This window comes from Muntiacus reevesi, chromosome 6 (genome assembly GCF_963930625.1).
Source record: "Muntiacus reevesi chromosome 6, mMunRee1.1, whole genome shotgun sequence".
NCBI lineage: Eukaryota > Metazoa > Chordata > Mammalia > Artiodactyla > Cervidae > Muntiacus > Muntiacus reevesi.
In genome coordinates, this window is record NC_089254.1 from 8,005,212 (window position 1) to 8,023,420 (window position 18,209).

At 39.1% G+C, this 18,209-nt stretch overlaps 1 protein-coding gene across 1 annotated transcript in view; it reads left to right on the forward strand.

Annotated features, from left to right (window-relative positions):
• The window catches only part of CDK14 (cyclin dependent kinase 14), a 634,831-nt gene that overhangs the window by 304,697 nt on the left and 311,925 nt on the right, over window positions 1–18,209 (forward strand). Inside the window, exon 8 of the mRNA XM_065939116.1 lies at window positions 6,535–6,658. Within this exon, the coding sequence (XP_065795188.1) occupies window positions 6,535–6,658 (124 nt within the window). The remainder of the gene's footprint in view (window positions 1–6,534; window positions 6,659–18,209) is intronic.

An 18,209-nucleotide genomic window follows, 5' to 3' on the forward strand; every position in this document is an offset into this window, starting at 1 on the left:
CACTGTCTCCCCATCTATTTGCCATGAGGTGATGGGACCAGATGCCATGATCTTAGTTTTCTGAATGTTTAGCTTTAAGCCAACTTTTTCACTCCCCTCTTTGACTTTCATCAAGAGTCTCTTTAGTTCTTCTTCACTTTCTGCCATAGGGTGGTGTCATCTGCATATCTGAGGTTACTGATATTTCTCCTGGCAATCTTGATTCCAGCTTGTGCTTCCTCCAGCCCAGCATTTCTCATGATGTACTCTGCATATAAGTTAAATAAGCGGGTTGACAATATACAGCCTTGACGTACTCCTTTTCCTATTTGGAACCAGTACATAAAATTACTTACTCTTTTTTAAAGTTCATTTATTGCTTATGTATTTGGCTACTCCAGGTTTTAATTGCAGCACTTGGGGTCTTTTAGTTCCGGCATACTGGGTCTTTTGTTTGTTCAGTTGGAGCATGTGGGATCTAGAGGGCTTCCTGGTGGCTCAGTAGTAAAGAATCCTCCTGCAGTGCAGGAGACTCAGAAGACACGGGTTCAGTCCCAGGGTGGGCAGGATTCCCTGGAAGATGAAATGGGAACCCACTCCCGTATTCTTGTCTGGGAGCCTGGCAGGCTACAGTCAATAGGGTTGCAGTGAGTTGGACACGAGTGAGTGACTAAGCATGCATGTACACATGTGGGATCTAGTTCCCTGACCGGGGTTGGACCTGGGCCCCCTGCATTGGGACTTGTAGAGTTCTAGCTACTAGACTAGCAGGAAGTCCCAGAACAGTCTTTAAATGAGTGTAAATCTTCAATTACCGTTTGTCTTCTGTTTTTCCTTCTTTTTCAGTGCCTGAGATTGCGTTGATGTTCACCAAGTTTTATTAGCGAGTAGCAAAGCTGGTGTTTCCTCTTCCTCTGCATACAGCCCCGCCTTTGGTGATCCTTCTTGTTTTCACAGTACCCTCTGGTTTTCACAGAGATGTAATGTAGCTTGTTATGTGGTGATTTCTACAACAGCCCAGTGAAGTGGCTTTCTTAAAAGTTTACATGGGCCAGTTAGATACTTGCCTGTATGTCTCAAGAAAGAAATTCCTAAGACTTGGGTTCTCAAAACGTTCCCCATGAATATTCTATGGCACATTCTGTTAAACTCAGAATGATTGCTCTTTCCTTGTCCCTTGAAGGGAGAATATAATTCACTGAAACCGCGAGTAAACTTGGTATTTTAGAAATAACATTTGAAGGTGTTTAACAGAAAATGCATCATGTTTACTAATGGTTTCACTGAATTATATTGTCCCTTCAACACCATTACTGTTATGATGGTGTGCTGATAGTTTTACAGTTTCATATATTGTCAGGCCAGAATACTGGAGTGGGGAGACTTTCCTTCTCCAGGGGATCTTCCCAACCCAGGGATTGAACCCAGGTCTCCCACATTGCGGGCAGATTCTTTACCAGCTGAGCCACAAGGGAAGTCCAGGAATACTGGAGTGGGTAGCCTGTCCTTTCTCCAGTAGATCTTCCTGACCCAGGAATCGAACCAGGGTCTTCTGCATTGCAGGTGCAGTTTTTACCTACTGAGCTACCAGGGAAGCCCTTACTAATGGTTTCAGTGAATTATAGTGTCCCTTCACCACCATTATTATGATGATGGTGTGTTGATCATTTTACAGTTTCATATATTGTCTTCTTTTCATTAATTAAAATTTTTCCTCTTATTAATTTATCTACCTAGTGATTTCCTTGCTTGGTTTCCTCAGTTTTTTCCCTCAGAAAAGCAAGAGGCTTGTCATATAATACATGGTCTCATCTCGTGCATCTAATGAATGCTCCTTTTCCTACTAAAAGTTGATGCGTAATGAGGTTTCCTCCCTCCTCTGTGCCTTCCATTTCACTCCGTCTGTGTCGCTGTCACAGTGCCAATGCTGCTAAGCAGACCTCTTTAAATGCAGTTCATCTCTTTATATGCTTCCCAGGTGGGGCTAGTGGTAAAGAACTCACTGCCGGTGCAGGAGATGTAAGAGACGCGGGTTCAGTCCCTGAGTCAGGAAGATCCCCTGGAGGAGGGCGTGTCGACCCACTGCAGTATTCTGGCCTGGAGAGTCTCATGGACAGAGGAGCCTGGAGGGCTGCAGTCCATGGGGTCTCCCAGGTCAGACACGACTGAAGCAACTTAGCACAGATGCGCGCATCTGTTGATGTGTCTCTCATACCCAGTGGGCTGTGAGCTCCTCAAGTCAAGGAACTACATCTTACATCCTGTTCATCTCTGCATCCCTCTTACGTGGTAGCACCTGGCACATAGTTGGCACTTAGTAAATCCTGAAGGAATTTATTATCTGGGGATTTGCTCTGACTTAACTTTGTGCATTGTTCAAAGATCTAAAAATTTGTCCGGGGCTCTCGTTTGATGTTCGGGGCTCCGTCTGTCTTACATGGGGCTTAGTTTGTCATGTATACAATTGTAGCTGAGTGAGTGGTTGCATCTTTACCTAGCATGATTCTTAATCCTCTTTAATATGCTGTCCTATTTGAATAGCTTCTGGATTAACATGAGGATTATATATTTCCACTAATTAGTAAAGGTGTTAAAAGGAGAGCCCTTTGGGACTGTTTGGTCTTCCCACTTCTCCTCTGAGTTTCTAGGAACTCCCATTACAGGAGTCTGTTCTTTTTTGTATCTGCTTCAACCAGATATCCCTAAATCCTGTTCAGTCATCACACTACTTAGTAATGAGTGTCAGCTGTGGGAGGAGATTAGGAAGATGGTTGAGGCAAACAATCTGAAATTAAACGACGCTTGCTCTTTGGAATAAAAGCTATGATGAACCTAGACAGCATATTAAAGACGAGACATCACTTTGCCAACAAAGGTCCATATCGTCAAAGCTATGGTTTCTCCTGTAATCGTGTATGTATGTGAGAGTTGGGCCATATAGAAGACTGAACGCCAAAGAATTGATGCTTTTGAATTATGGTGTTGGAGAAGACTCTTGAGAGTCCCTTGGACTGCAAGGAGATCCAACCAGTCCATTCTAAAGGAAATCAGTCTTGGGTGTTCATTGGAAGGACTGATGCTGAAGCTGAAGCTCCAATACTGTAGCCACCTGATGCGAAGAGCCGACTCATTGTAAAAGACCCTGATGCTGGGAAAGATAGAGGACAGCAGGAGAAGGGGGTGACCGAGGATGAGCTGGCAGAACCAGCTCAATGACATGAGTTTGAGCAAACTCCAGGAGCTAGTGAAGGACCGGGAAGCCTGGCATGCTGCGGTCTGTGGGGTCGCAAAGAGTTGGACATAACAGTGACTGAACTACAAAACACATTCTGGGGAGACAGGGGAATCCCATCCTGTGATAGACAGATGTAGCAGCTGCCCCAGGATCACAGAGGAGGAACCCCTCACACAGACCTGTAGGGAGACTGAAGGCCTGGGGTCTGGAAAGGCACCAGGGAGGAATGGTGTTTGAGGAGAGACCTAAGAAGTACACGGAGATTAGCAGGCGAAAGTGAGACAAGGCTTTTCTGTGAGAGAAGAGGAGAACGAAGGAAAAGGGTGGAAGAGCAGTATGCTTTGAGGTGGGGATTCATGAGCTTGCTTGGGGTCGGGAAATGTGGAGCAGTGATGCCTGGGCACCCAGCCGGAACCAGGGCTCAGTACAGGGCCTCGAAGGCCATGCTGTTAAGATGCCTGTACTTTTTCCTGTCAATTGGAGGAAGCAACTTCTATGTGGAAACTGCCTACTTGTGTTCTGGCCAAGATTCCCAGAGAAGAGTGGTTAAGGGAGTGGATTTTGGAGTCAAATTTCTTGGATTTGAGTCCTGGACCTTAAAGTGATTCCAGTTTCCTCATCACTGATACAGATAGGTTGTGATTGTGTGTGTATGTGTGTGTGTGTGTGTGTGTGTGTGTGCGCGCACAGGCTTGTATACTCAGTTGTGTCCGACTCCTTGTGACCCTGTGGACTATATAGGAGTCCGCCAGGCTCCTCTGTCCATGGAATTTTCCAGGCAAGAATACTGGAGAGGGTTGCCATTTTCTTTTCCCTGGGATCTTCCCAACCCAGGGATCGAATCCTCATTTCTTGCATCTCCTGTGTTGCAGGCAGACTCTTTACCAGCTGGGCCACCAGGGAAGCCCAGAATAGTGGTACTATCACCATTAAAATTGTTACAGAGGTCAGGAACTCCCCTGGTGGTCCAGTGGTTAGTACTTCGCCTTCCAACGTGGTGTGGATTCAGTCCCTTGTCAGGGAATTCCCACATGCCTTGGGGTCAAAAAACAAAAGCATAAAACAGGCAATGTTGTAACAAATTCAGTAAAGACTTTAAAGAAAATATGGTCCACATCAAAAAATCTTTTTAAAAAATTTCTTTACAGAGATCAAATGAATTCATATTCTCTGATGCATAGAATAGCAGCTGGCACCTCATGTAATTTGCTTGTTCAACTAAAATGTGTTGCTGTGGTTAGGTAGATAATCACAGTCTGGTAAGTCCCAGCTAGCACCTTGCAGAATGCAGACTTTCCAAATGCAGACTTTCCAAATCAGTTTATTTTTGAAATTCAGTTTATTTGTTTTGCGATCTGCCTATGTGACTGACTGATGAAAAGCTTTTGAAAACACAAAGTGGCTTTATTTGCTCATCCGTTCTCCCTTCTGAACTGAAGGGATTTGGATTTTCTTTGAAATTGTAAGCTTTTCCGCTTCGGGATGCAGGGGGTTTTAGAAGTGAGGAGTGAGGCTGGAAGCTGCTGGTGATGGCATTAAGTCTCTCCATCTGCTACACAGGAAGGACTGAAAGGGGGAGTCCAGGAGAAGTTTACTTCCTGAGATTCTTGAGCCAGTCATTTAATCCAGCCTAACACAGAGCAGGTGTTTAGTTTCTGGTACTTGGGTTCTGGAAATAATGAATCTAGGCCTTCCCAACACCATAGCTTATTATCACATACAAAGATTTTGAAATGAATTTGTCTACTGTCTTTCATGCTGGGAAAGATTGAGGGCAGGAGGAGAAGGGGACGACAGAGGAGGAGATGGTTGGATGGCATCACTGACTCGATGGACATGAATCTGGGCAAACACTGAAAGATAGCCTAGGACAGGGAAGCCTGGTGTGGTGCAGTTCATGTGGTGGCAGAGAGTCTGCATGACTTAGCAACTGAGTAAGTATTTCAAGGTATCCCCCCTCTAAGAATTTTACTTGGCTTTCAGAGCCCCTAGTTAGTTGGAAAATATTCTGAAACGTTAGCTCCCACGGCCCTGGAGTTACCAGTCTTTTTTATGTGGAGATTCTAGAATCCTTATCCTACCAGTATGCATGCTTAGGTTGCTTCAATTATATCTGACTCTTTGCAACACTATGAACTATAGTTAGCCAGGCTCCTCTGTCCATGGAATTCTCCTGTCAAGAATACTGGAGTGGGTTGCCATTCCCTTCTCTAGGGAATCTTCCCAAACCAGGGATCGAACCCATGTCTTTTGTGTTTCCTGCATTGGCAGGTGGGTTCTTTACCACCTATTGACACCTGGGAAGCCCTATCCTACCAGTATTTGGCAGCTAATTCCTTTAAAATTTCCCAGAAAGTGCATTTTGTTACCAGCTGATTACATAGACTACAGTATTGATGGCACTTAAAACCACTTGTTTTTAGTTTTGTTTTAGGAGATTGTTTTTTAAAAACTATGTCAATTAGGATTATTTTGGCAAGTAAATAGTTTAAAGATAGTCCTTTTTTAAAATAGAGTATTAGAAAGCCTAGTGGATCACATTTTTTGTTATCAAAATGGAAATATTTATTATGATCCAATATGAATATAAACAGAGAAGACCATTGGTTGCTTCTTAAATGTATTTCTTATGAAACTATTGCTCTTGCATTCTTGATTTCTCTGTTCTCTGTGTTTCCTTTCCCTTTAGGTTGGGTCTGTTCTGTAATTAGTGAAGGTACACGTCTGTCTTTAGGCAACAACCTAATCTCTGTGACCATATGTGCCAAAGCAGTGTAATTACTGTGTAGTAATAATTGAACCATGTGACTGTTTCTGTTTTAATTATTTCAAATCATCTTATCTTTCTATTCCTTAAAGTATGTTATTATTGAGTGAATCACTGGATACCATGTTTATATCATTTCCATGGAATTAAATACATGTAAATTAAATTTACATAAAAAATTCTGCTTCCTTTTATAACATTCTGAATAGGGTTTTTTTTTCCTCTGTCTCAAGCATCAGTTCAGACCTGAGGAAATCAAATATTACTTAGAAAATGATTCTTTCCATTTCACTTAATTTCTAGAACAAAGATGGATTATAGATCTTTCTGGCTAAGGAACTCTGGATTGACATAATAGGTTGTTAAAAATTTTCAGATTTACTTTATACATTAGGAATTCCCATACATGTGTGCAAATTCTGTTTAAATGGTTTGATCGGGAATTTAGTGATGGGTACCCATTTTCAAGAAATACAAGTACTTGGCAGACTCTATGTGGAAAGTGGCATTGGACTGTGTTCAGATTTTAACTTTTCTCTCCCTGTTTTTCCAGCTGTTTTTATTTCAGTTGCTGCGAGGGCTGTCTTACATCCACCAGCGCTATATTTTGCACAGAGACCTGAAACCACAGAACCTTCTGATCAGTGACACGGGGGAGTTAAAGCTGGCAGATTTCGGTAGGAAAGCAGTTAATTACCAGTCTATTTTGTCACACTGTGAGAATGCCAGGCATATGGTGGCGCTGCGTTTGTTTAGGTGCACTTCTTCTATCGTTATAGATCCTGGTAACGTTTTTTTCAGGAGTGAAGAAAATTTTTTTTTTTATGATCAACATCATGCTTGGTGGATTTTTTAAAAAGTCCACATTGCTTATTAAAGTCTTAAATAAGCACAAATAAGTTTTCATGTATTTCCAAAGTTGAAGTCAGTATAATTTTGAATATAAAATACTTTGAAAGAAATCTTTTTTTTTTTTTTTTTTTCTATTAGGAAAATGTCAAACGCATTCTAAAGTAGGATACCTTAACCAGCTTCAACAATTACCAATATATTCTCAAGCCTGAATTTTAAACCTCTGGACAGTTTCAGAGCATCATAAAATACATTCCGTAGTGTTTGTTGTCAAAAATCTAAGGGCATCGTTAACCTTTCCAAAAATGACTGTTGTTTCAAAGATTCTCAGTAAGTTTATAAAGGAAGACACTGATGCCAATTCCAAAGTGGAGGTCCCGGCCTGGCCCCACTGTAAGTCATCCCTCCCCGGCAGGGTTTGAGATGGGCCTCTTCCAGCTTGAAAGCTGTCCTCCAGCGCTGACTTGAGCACCCGAAGGGGAGCAGAACCGCTGTGTCCTCCGTGTGGTCTGATGTGTCTACACTGCCCACATTCTCTGTCACGCTGATGTGCGGGGTTCATTCCCAGCATCAGGGATGCTGATGGCAGCGTGATCTGTTGACATTGCATTGCCTCAATTATTTTTGGATACATATTCTGATTAGAAATTTGTTCCATTAAGAGTGGAATGGAAATATTACCCTTGGGACGTAAGGATGCCTGAGATTGAGATATGGGCTTTGCCAGAATATGATTATCTCTTCCCACTCCATCAACCCCCCTGAGAAATAAAAGAGCAGGAAATGTTTATTGCTTATTTCAAGGTTAGAAGACTGTTCAGTACCTTTGGAATGAATCTACTCTTGCATTTTGTATATTCTTTTCTTCTAAAATTGAAACAAAAGTTAACATCATTGGTGATATATTGCAGAACATTATTTGTTCTCATCTTATTTGGTGAAAATTATGAAACTCTGTGTATGTGTGTGTGTGTGTGTGTGTGTGTGTTTGTGAGCTAGAAAGTTGTTTGTTGTCAAATTTTAGCATCAGAATAATACTAGGTGGCTAGATGTAAAGTGTTTCAGTTCAGGGTAGAAAATGATGAGAGAGGAGTTATGGAAGAGAGAAGATTTGCAGTTCCTCAAATTCAAGGTTATTATGCTCACTATGAACATTTTTTTTAGTTTGTTGATATTAGTGTTAATAAGGATTCATGATGATTTTCTTTTGTTATCTTAATATATACTATAAGGTATATGTTTGCATAATTTATTGTATTTAACATTTAATTTTGCTGAACATGGTTTTCTTGTATATTTATAGAATGCATTTTTATTAACTTTATTTTGTCTGTATAACCAAGAGAATAATGGGATTGTATCTAAGTGCTTAATAGGTATTATTTTTTAATTTTATGGTGACTTTTTTATTACAATGGGCAAGTTCATGTTAAAGGATTCTAATGAATTTTTAAAACTGACATTTTGTAATAGGTTCAGAAATAAATTGAAAGGGAATTTTAAACAACTTAGAAAATTTTTCAGAAAAGGAGAGAAATCTAGAGAGTATGAACAACTCTGAGATTACAAATGTTAACATTTTTATTGTTTATTTTCCCACTTTCTCCTCATTCTTTCTTTTTCTTCTTCTATTTATTATGTAATCCTCAAAAGAAGAAACCCACACTGTTTTGTAAGCAGTTTTCATTGAGGAACATGTCATGGACATTTTCTCATCTTATTCAATATGAAAAAATCATTTGTTACAATGCAGATTTTTTTCCCTTACTGGCCAAGACCTAGTCTTTTTCTTCAGCCCCTCATCGCTGAACATTTTGGTTCGTTCTAATTGTCATGGTTATGTGCAGCCCTGTGTTGAATGTCCTTGCAGAGCAAGCTGTCTATGCTCCAGCTCCAGCGCTGAGTGTTTTGAACTGTTTGAGCAGACTGCTCGGCAGAAAGGTTGAACCTTAGTGTCACAGACGGAATCTTCTTGCCTGGAACACAGACTTGGCATGCATCCTGTGCACGAAGTGTAATGAGCGAGACTCATTCACCAAATGACAATTTCCTCCAATTAATTGTGCATCATTTTTGTCTTTTAATTTAAGACATGCAATTAACTGTGATTTACTGCGCTTGGGCACGTGTCTGGGTCTCAGATGAAGGCAGTACAGTGGAAACTGTGGAGCAGCTAGACAGTCAAAATGGGACAGTCCCAGGCAGCAGAACAATTAGAAACACAGGGTCTTAATTCAGGGTTTGATGTGTCAAGAGCTATAGCAGCGGTTCCTTTGTCCTGCCTTTTTCTCTCATGTGAAAAATACCATATTTTGATTAAAAGAGACAGAAGGAATCTGAGTATAATTCTTGTATTTTTAATGCTATTTTTATTAGAGAAAATATATGGGGGGGCAAACACTAAAATTTACTGAGTTTATTTTGTGTGCCAGACCCTTAGAAATTCTTATTTCATTGTCTCATAACCTAGGAAGTTATCCTAACCTACACTTTTGAGAGAGACATGAAATTCAGAGAGGGTTAGAAATTTGCCCAAGCTTGACTGTATTGAGGGTTCAGTTCAGTTCAGTTCAGTCACTCAGTCGTGTCCGACTCTTTGCGACCCCATGAATCGCAGCACGCCAGGCCTCCCTGTCCATCACCAACTCCCGGAGTCTACTCACACTCATGTCCATTGAGTCAATGATGCCATCCAGCCATCTTGTCCTCTGTCGTCCCCAATCCCTCCCAGCATCAGGGTCTTTTCCAATGAGTCAGCTCTTTGCATGAGGTGGCCAGAGTATTGGAGTTTCAGCTTGAGCATCAGTCCTTCCAATGAACATTCAGGACTGATCTCCTTTGCTGCTCACAAAACTGGAATTCAGATGCTTGATCCATATCTTTCAATTTCAGGTGGCCCTGGGTCTTTATATTTATTTACATAGATATTTTACCTTATAGAACTGCCTAATCTTCCATTAAATTATTGATCATCCTGTGTTTATATTTATATATCAGTACTATTATTAACCAATGGCAAATTATTAACCATTATATTTGCTTTCTACATACAACAAATATGACACTTGTGCTATGAAAATAGATTGCACTAATACCCCCCAAAAATGTATCACATAATTTAATGAACATTCTGTCATTTGTAGTGAGTAGTAGTAATTCAGTTGTAGTGAGTGATTTTAACCTTAGTCGTTTGGAGCTTTTGCCTGCTGAACAGAGTGAACCAGAAGATAATTTACCTGCTGGACAAAGTAAACCAGAAGATAATTTACCTTTTAGACAAAGTAAACCAGATGATAATTTATATGTAAACCCATTCAGAATTAAATGAAATGCAGTTCTGAATTCCAGTTGGTCAAAGTACTGTACTATTTTTTTTATCTTGTAAACAGAGTCATATTGAAGCACTTACCTGAGACTTATTTTCTACATGCCTTTGAAAATAAGTAAATTATACATGATTTACAATCACTGTGCTTTCCTAATGCAGAAATTTCTCCCATCTGTATATAATAAGAATAAAATTGTGTAGAATATAGATTCATTTCTAAAAAAGTGTTCATCTTTACATTATCTTTGGGAGAAAATATTTCAAGCCCCAAATGTGTCCACACACCAGAGCCTCTTACTTAGCTTTTCCCGTTTCCTGGAACACTGTTCTCCCTGCTTCTCGCGTGGCTGACTCTCATCACACAGCTGATAGATCCTGTGTTAATTGTGCAAAAAGATCACCTCTTGGGAATTCCCTGGTAGTCCAATGGTTACAGTAACACGTTTCCATTGCTGAGGGTTTGATCCCTGGTCAGGTAACTAAGATCCTGCAAACTGTGACATGGCCAAAAAAAATTTTTTTTAATAAATAAATGAGATATTTTTTAAAACGCCACCTTTCCAAAAATAAAATTTTACCATTGTGATCATCCAGTTCAACTTCTTCAATAGCACTTATGGTACACTGAAATTATTTTGTCATTTGTTTATCTGTTAATTTTTGGCTTGTGCTATTTGATTATAAATCCCATAAGGTCAGGGACGGGGCCTGTCTTGCTCACTCTTGTTTCTGCTATGTCTGGGACCTCGGAGGTGCTCTGGAAATACTGGCTGAATGAAGAAACAATACATGTAACAAAATTGAGTGTTAGTGTAAAGACCAAGACCCACCTGCATTTCCTAATTTTTGCTTTATTCATTTAGCAAACCAGAAGTTTCCAAATTAATTTTCTCTTCATCAGTCCTGTCCTGCCTGGGCATAGTCGAGAGTGCAGATGGAGTTAGGTGACCTCAGTGTTGAGGGTGTGGGAGCCTCAGGAGTGCTTTGAGGCTCTTACCCAGCAGCCTTATATACCTAACCTCAGGCTGCAGAAATAAACACTCAGTGAATAGAAATATGTACAAAAGATGTATAAGGTTTGAAGTTCCTACTCTACAGACCTTAAGTGATTGATTGTACTATTGTTGAGAGCAAAGCGTATTGAGCCTTGAATTAGAAGGCCTGACTCTATAAGTAGCTTTTGTCTATAACTGTCGATAACTAGCTTGTGACTTCAAGCTAGTTTTCCCCTCTGAGCTTTACACTCCTCAACTAAAAAATAAGTGCATTGAACAGATACTAAGATTCTTCTCAGTGCTGTTTTTTTTCTTTGTATGTTGTACATTTCTGAAATGAATTTATTTTCTAATGATCAGCTATTCACTGGTGGATAAAAATCAGTTGAGTGAATCCCTAATCAGTGCTACACTATCCCTTCCTAGGACCTAATTTTTTTATTCTGGTTTCTGGAAATTCAAATCGATGAAAGCCACACTTTTGTGATATGCCTTGAGATCACATTAAAAGAAAATTGTTGAAGTATGACAAGTAAATGTATAAACTCACCAAGAAACTAATGTTCATTTACAGTATGATAGTATGAAAATTAAAAGATATGTTTCCATGTAAATGAGATTAAAGCAAAATAGATGAGTCTGTAGAGTAGCCGCTTCTTGCAATTTTTGCAAGAAGATGATGGTGTCACGCACATTTTCCAGCCATTCTTCTGCTATTTTACGGGGTCATGGCCTTGCTATGGGGCGTCCCAGGTGGCTCTGGTAAAGATTCCGCCTGCCAATGCAGAAGATGCAGATGTGCAAGTTTGATCCCTGGGTTGAGGAGTTCCCCTGGAGGAGGAAATGACAACCCACTCCAATATTCTTGCCTGGAGAATCCCCAAGGACAGAGGAGCCTGGCAGGCTGCAGTCCATGGGGTCACAAAGAGTAGGACATGACAGCAACTAAGCATGCACGCATGCATGCACAGCCTTGCTACAGGAAAGACAGCTGGGTTACATTTGCCTCTGAGGAAAAACAGACAGTGCAAACTCTGTCATATAAGCATTTAAGGTCTTGGATTATTTCACTGGCTTTCCTAATGCAGGAACAGAGTTAAACAATTCTGTGGTTTTAATCAAGTAAAATTACGCAGGTCTCTTTCCCACCAGAGGTCTAAAAAAATATGACCTTCCTAATGTTGGTAGTTTCCTCCTCCAGGCTGTTCCTTGTTTTGATTTGAGAAAGGAAATTATTATAAATCACATTTTAGATTAATTTGCACAACACTCCAGAGATGTAACTCTGCAGAGGCCATGGTGAGTGCAGGGTTTGTTTGTAATCTGCCTCTCAGAACTCATGTAGAGAATAGTTGAAAATAGAAAGAAGTCGAGTAGCATCTGTCAGCTTGATAAAATATAAAATCTCTGAATAAGAGCCTGCTAGTCTCCAAATTATAAACCTTTAACTATTTTATTGTCATTAGCATATACAATTTGGGATTCCCCGATGTTAGTAGTGGTAAAGAGTCCACCTGCCAATGCAGGAGATGTAAGAGACGGGAGTTCAATCCCAGGGTCACAAAGATCCCCTGGAGAAGAGCATGGCTACCCACTCTAGTATTCTTGTCTGGAGAATCCCATGGACAGAGGAGCCCGGCAGGCTACAGTCTATAGGGTTGCAAAGAGTCAGACACGACTGAAGCGACTTAGTACATGTGAAATTCAGCATTGAAGCCATAGTTATAAATTCAAGATTATACGTAACTTAGCCCATTTGTTTTGGCCTGTAGGATTCAATGTTACTGTGTCTTTGTTTTAGAATATATTTTCTGTTAGCAAAAATACCTTTGTTATTTAATGCGAGGTATCACTCTACTTTCAGAAAGGTTCCTTAAACAGTTTAACAAATACACAGTTTAATGCAGCTACTTTCATACAGTTCTGAAAACTAAAGAGTATTTTTATAAAAACTTTTATAATATGAATGAAAGAAAGAGTTTTTTTTCTCTAATTTTGGGGGTGTTCGTTAAAACTCCAAATCAAAATATAAACATGTTAAAGTCTATCAAATAGACTATCCAGATTCCATGTTAGAAATACTTTGATTGACCTTTGAATTAATATGATTTGCCCTGACTCATTGTTTTAGAGAAGTGGTAATGACTCTTTTGAAAAGGAATGTTGATAGTTAAAATTGTCTTCTCTCAGATCATGAAATTATCACTTGACTTCATTATTTAAATCTTATTTAGTAACTCCCACTCACTCGTCCCCTTACAAGTTTTCCTGCATTCAAAAGAGATGATGATAACATTTCATTACATTGTTTTTCTGCTTTTAAATGGACTTTATTATTTTTTAATTTATTTTATTGAAGTATAGTTGATTTATAATGTGTTAATTTCTACTGTACAGCAAATTAATTCAGATATGCATATATATATATGCACATGCATTCTTTTTCATATTTTTTTGGTTTATCACAGGATATTGAATATAGCTCCCTGTGGTATACAGTAGGACCTTGTTGTTTATCCATTCTTTATGTAATAGTTTGAATCTTCTAATCCTAAATTCCCAGTCCATCTCTTCTCCCACCCTACTCCCTTGGAAACTACAGGTCTGTTGTCTGGGAGTCTGTTCCTATTTTTAGTTCATTTGTGTCATAAATAGTTTCCTCATGTAAGTGATATCATGTGGGATTTGTCTTTTCTGCCTTATTTCAGTTAGTATGGTAATCTCTAAGTCTGTCCATGTTGTTTCAAGTGGCATTATTTCATTCTTTTTGTGGCTGAGTAATATTCCACTGTATAAATATACCGCATCATCTTTACTTACTCATCTGCCGATGGACACTGCGTTGCTTCCATGTCTTGGCTATTGTGACCAGTGCTTCTGTGAGCATGAGGGTGCGTGTGTCTTTTCAAATCAGAGTTTTCCCAGGATATATATGCCCAGGAATGGGATTGCAGGATCATATGACAACTCTATTTTTAGCTTTTTGAAGGAACTTCATACTGTTTTCTATAGTGGCTGTACCAGTTTACATTTTTATCAGCACTGTAAAAAATTAATTTTTTAATGGGATAGTGATGGTCATTCTGAGTAGTGTGAGGCTCATTATGGTTTTGATCTACGTTTCTCTAATAATTAACAATGTTGAGCATCGTTTCGTGTGCCTGTTGACCATCTGTATGTCTACTTTGGAGAAACGTCTATTTAGTTCTTCCACCCATTTTTTGATTGGGTTGTTCATTTTTAATTGTGCTGTATGAACTCTTTGTATATTTTGGAAATTAACTCCTTGTCAGTCACATCATTTACAAATATTTTCTCCCATTCTATAGGTTGGCCTTTCATTTTATTTATGGTTTCCTTTGCCATACAAGAGTTTGCGCATTTGATTAGGTGCTATTTACTTTTGCTTTTATTTCTATTGCCTTGGGAAACTGACCTAAGAAAACACTGGTACAAGTTGTGTTGGAGAATGATTTGCCTGTGTCCTCTTCTAAGAGTTTTGCAGTGTGATGCCTTATATTTAAGGCTCTAAATGGACTTTACTTTCAAGAGCAATTTTAGATTCACAGTCGAGTTGAGCGGAAAGCAGAGAGGATGTCCATATACCCCCCTGCACTCACACATGCATAGCCTCTTCCCTTATCAACATCCCCCACCAGAGTGTTACGTTTGTTACAATTGATGAACCTACGAACACATCAGTATCACCCAAAGTTCATGGTTTACGTTAGGGTTCACTCTTGATATACTTCCTGAGTTTTGACAGATTATACTGCCATGTAATATATTTGCTGTTATTGTATCATAGAGAAGAGTTTCGCTGCCCTAAAAATCGTCTAAAAAACTTAGCTGTAGTTTTTAAGTTGTAAATGGGAACAGGAGAGAAAATTATATAGAATGCAATTAATAAGCATATTCTCCTCTGTATATGAGAAATCTCTCTGTTCAATCACCATAAAGCGGATTGAAGCAATGTGGTGAGGGGTTGATTGCTAAGAATGGCAGCTTCAAACTCCATGGAAATGAGAAAATTCGAAAGTGTTAGTTCATTTTTAGCCAAATCATGCATGTGAGGTAACGAGACATCTTAAAATGCAGAACAGACGCTTCAAATAGGGCTGATCATCTCATTCTCTACTCTTGATGGAAACCTGCTGGGCAAAAAGATTTCAATATGCAAAATATTTTTTGTTCTGTACAATATGAGGGCGGATTTGTTGGCAGCAAGTCGGATAAGTAATGCAGACTATGAGTTGCTTGGGCCTGGTGCACTGGGAAGACCCAGAGGGATGGGGTAGAGAGGGAGGTGGGAGGGGGAATCGGGATGGGGAATACATGTAAATCCATGACTGATTCTTGTCAATGTATGACAAAAACCACTACAATATTGTAAAGTAATTAGCCTCCAACTAATAAAAATAAATGAAAAAGAAAAAAAGCAGAGACATTGAAAAAAAAAAAAAAGCAGAGACATTAAAAAAAAAAAAGAAATACACCAGTATATCTTTTAAAAGTCTACATATGGGATGACTGGAACCCTGAGGATTGGCAGTGAGACCAGAGTGGAAGAATTATGTGATGTCAAGAACAACGCTGTAATGAAATTTAGAATTAGGCAGCACTCACTTGCTATTTAAGACAACTATGATTACACTTGAACATGAGTTTTCATAACTGTTAGGTAAGTGTAGAAGTCATTGATGTCCCTTATTTATGGATCTTCCTTCATCTTTTGCTTTTTGCCTTCCAAGAGGCATTTTAAAATACAGCAGAAGTCAGACTTGACTGATACATGCATCAGTACTCGGATTTATTCTAATATCATGGATGACAGTGAGTCATTGCAGTCGAAGGCATATGTTTTCTAAAAATTTTACTGGAAGCAAGAAAAGTTTACCAGCTACTATGAAAAATCCAAGACATACTGTAAATTCTAAAGGTTAGACATACTTGAAAAATTTGTGATTTTGATTTTTTTTTGTGCTTTAATGCTATTGGTTCAATATTAGTTTGCTTTCCTCTTGTTATCTAAGGTTTTTCAAAATGCTATATGTGTTGGTTTATTACTTTTGAAATAGTGCATATTCATATTAATACACAGAACCCACAACTACACATAGTGATAAAAAGGAAAGAGGCCAGATACAGGAGAATATAGAAGAGTATATATTGTAAGATTCTACTTATATAAAAGGCTTCCCTGGTGGCTCAGTTGCTAAAAAACCCACCTGCAATGTAGGAGACTGACTGCAGGAGACCCAGGTTTGATCCCTGAAAACTCCCATGGACAAAGGAGCCTGATGGGCTGTAGTCTACGGGGTCACAAGAGTCAGACATGACTTAGCAACTAAACCACTACCACTTATATAAAGAACAAAAACAGACAAAAACTAATCGGTACTGTTGGATATCAAGACAGAGATTCCCCTTGGGGGTGAGTAGTGACTGGAAGTAGGGGAGGGCTGAATAAAACAGGGGTTTCCAGGGGAGGTCATGAACATGTTCTTTAATAATAATTATTAAGATAACATTCAAAAAAGGACATATATTTTGGAAAAATAATTCCCTTCTCACCTTGAATGGTTTCTTCCATTACAATAGATAATTATAGAAAGCTCAGGCCTTTTTTTTAATTTTAATGAAAGAATAAAGTACTAGACAATTAAAAAATTTAAAAAAAACAATTGAGAGCTAATGAGAGCTAACAATTGAGAGCTAATTTGCTGAGGAAGTTCAGTTACATGTCTGGAAAAGTATGTTTATTTTATCACATACTGTTAAATATGGTGGAGGAAATGGCAACCCACTCCAGTGTTCTTGCCTGGAAAATTCTGTGGACAGAGAAGCCTGGCGGGCTACAGTCCATGGAGTCACAAAGAGTCAGACACAACTGAGCAGGCATGCATGTATGTATGCATAAAATAACCTTGATGTGTGTAATCAAGGCTGCAGATCTGAGATAGTGTAACTTTTTTCAGAAGTTCAAACTTTAAAAATGGAGCATCTCTCTAGTAAATATCTGTCAAGTTATTTGACATTCTAATTTTTAATCTGAAAAGATAACTGATATTAAAGGCAAATTGAAGGGTTTCTTCTAGTTTTGGAGTAGAAGTATCAGCTAAAGAAATCAATTGTGTGAAACGACAACCAGCCCATCTTAAGTACGGAAAAAGAGTGCTGAGAACCAGCCCAGAAATCGTGAAGTGATGGGCAATGGGTGAAAGACGTCAATGAATTGGCTAAATTGAATGCTCCCAGCAAGAGAATGGGACAAGAGAGCATGAGAAAAGTTGGAAGATTTCAGGATAATATGGTTTTGATGGTTTCTGAAAAGTTACCGGCAAGTTCTCCACATACTTAAAGTAAGTTATGAGCATCTAATGAGAATCACTAATACTAAGATTATAAGAACAATCCAAAATAAATATGATGTGCAAGTATTTTGCTGAAAGAATTGGAAGCAGAGTATGGTGTGATTGTTGAATTCCTCATCTAGCTTTTGATCGAGTCATATCGCTGAGAAAGTTTCGTTCTTTTTGTTTTTCAGAAAAAAGATAACTCTAAAGGGAAAGTTGAAATAAATCTGTTGTTATTGTATAAGTGAAAAGGAAAACCTGACATTCACATTTACAGAATTTGTTTAGTTTAGATTTTTCTCTGGATTTTGGAGGGACCCTTCATTATCTAGTCCAAACCCCCCTCATTTCAAAAATGTATATACTTTGGCCCAGAGGTGAAAAATCAGGTGGCCATTGTGCCTGTTACTTAGCAAGTGTTGTGTTAAGTTATTATTAGTATTGGACGGCAAGGAGATCAAACCAGTCCATCCTGAAGGAAATCAATCATGAATATTCATTAGAAGGACTGATGCTGAAGCTAAAGCTCCAATACTGTGGCCACCTGATGTAAAGAGCTGACTCATTGGAAAAGACCCTGATGCTGGGAGAGATTGAGGGCAGGAGGAGAAGGGGACGGCAGAGGATGAGATGGTTGGATGGCATCACTGACTCAATGGACGTGAGTTTGAGCAAGCTCTGGGAGATGGTGAAGGAC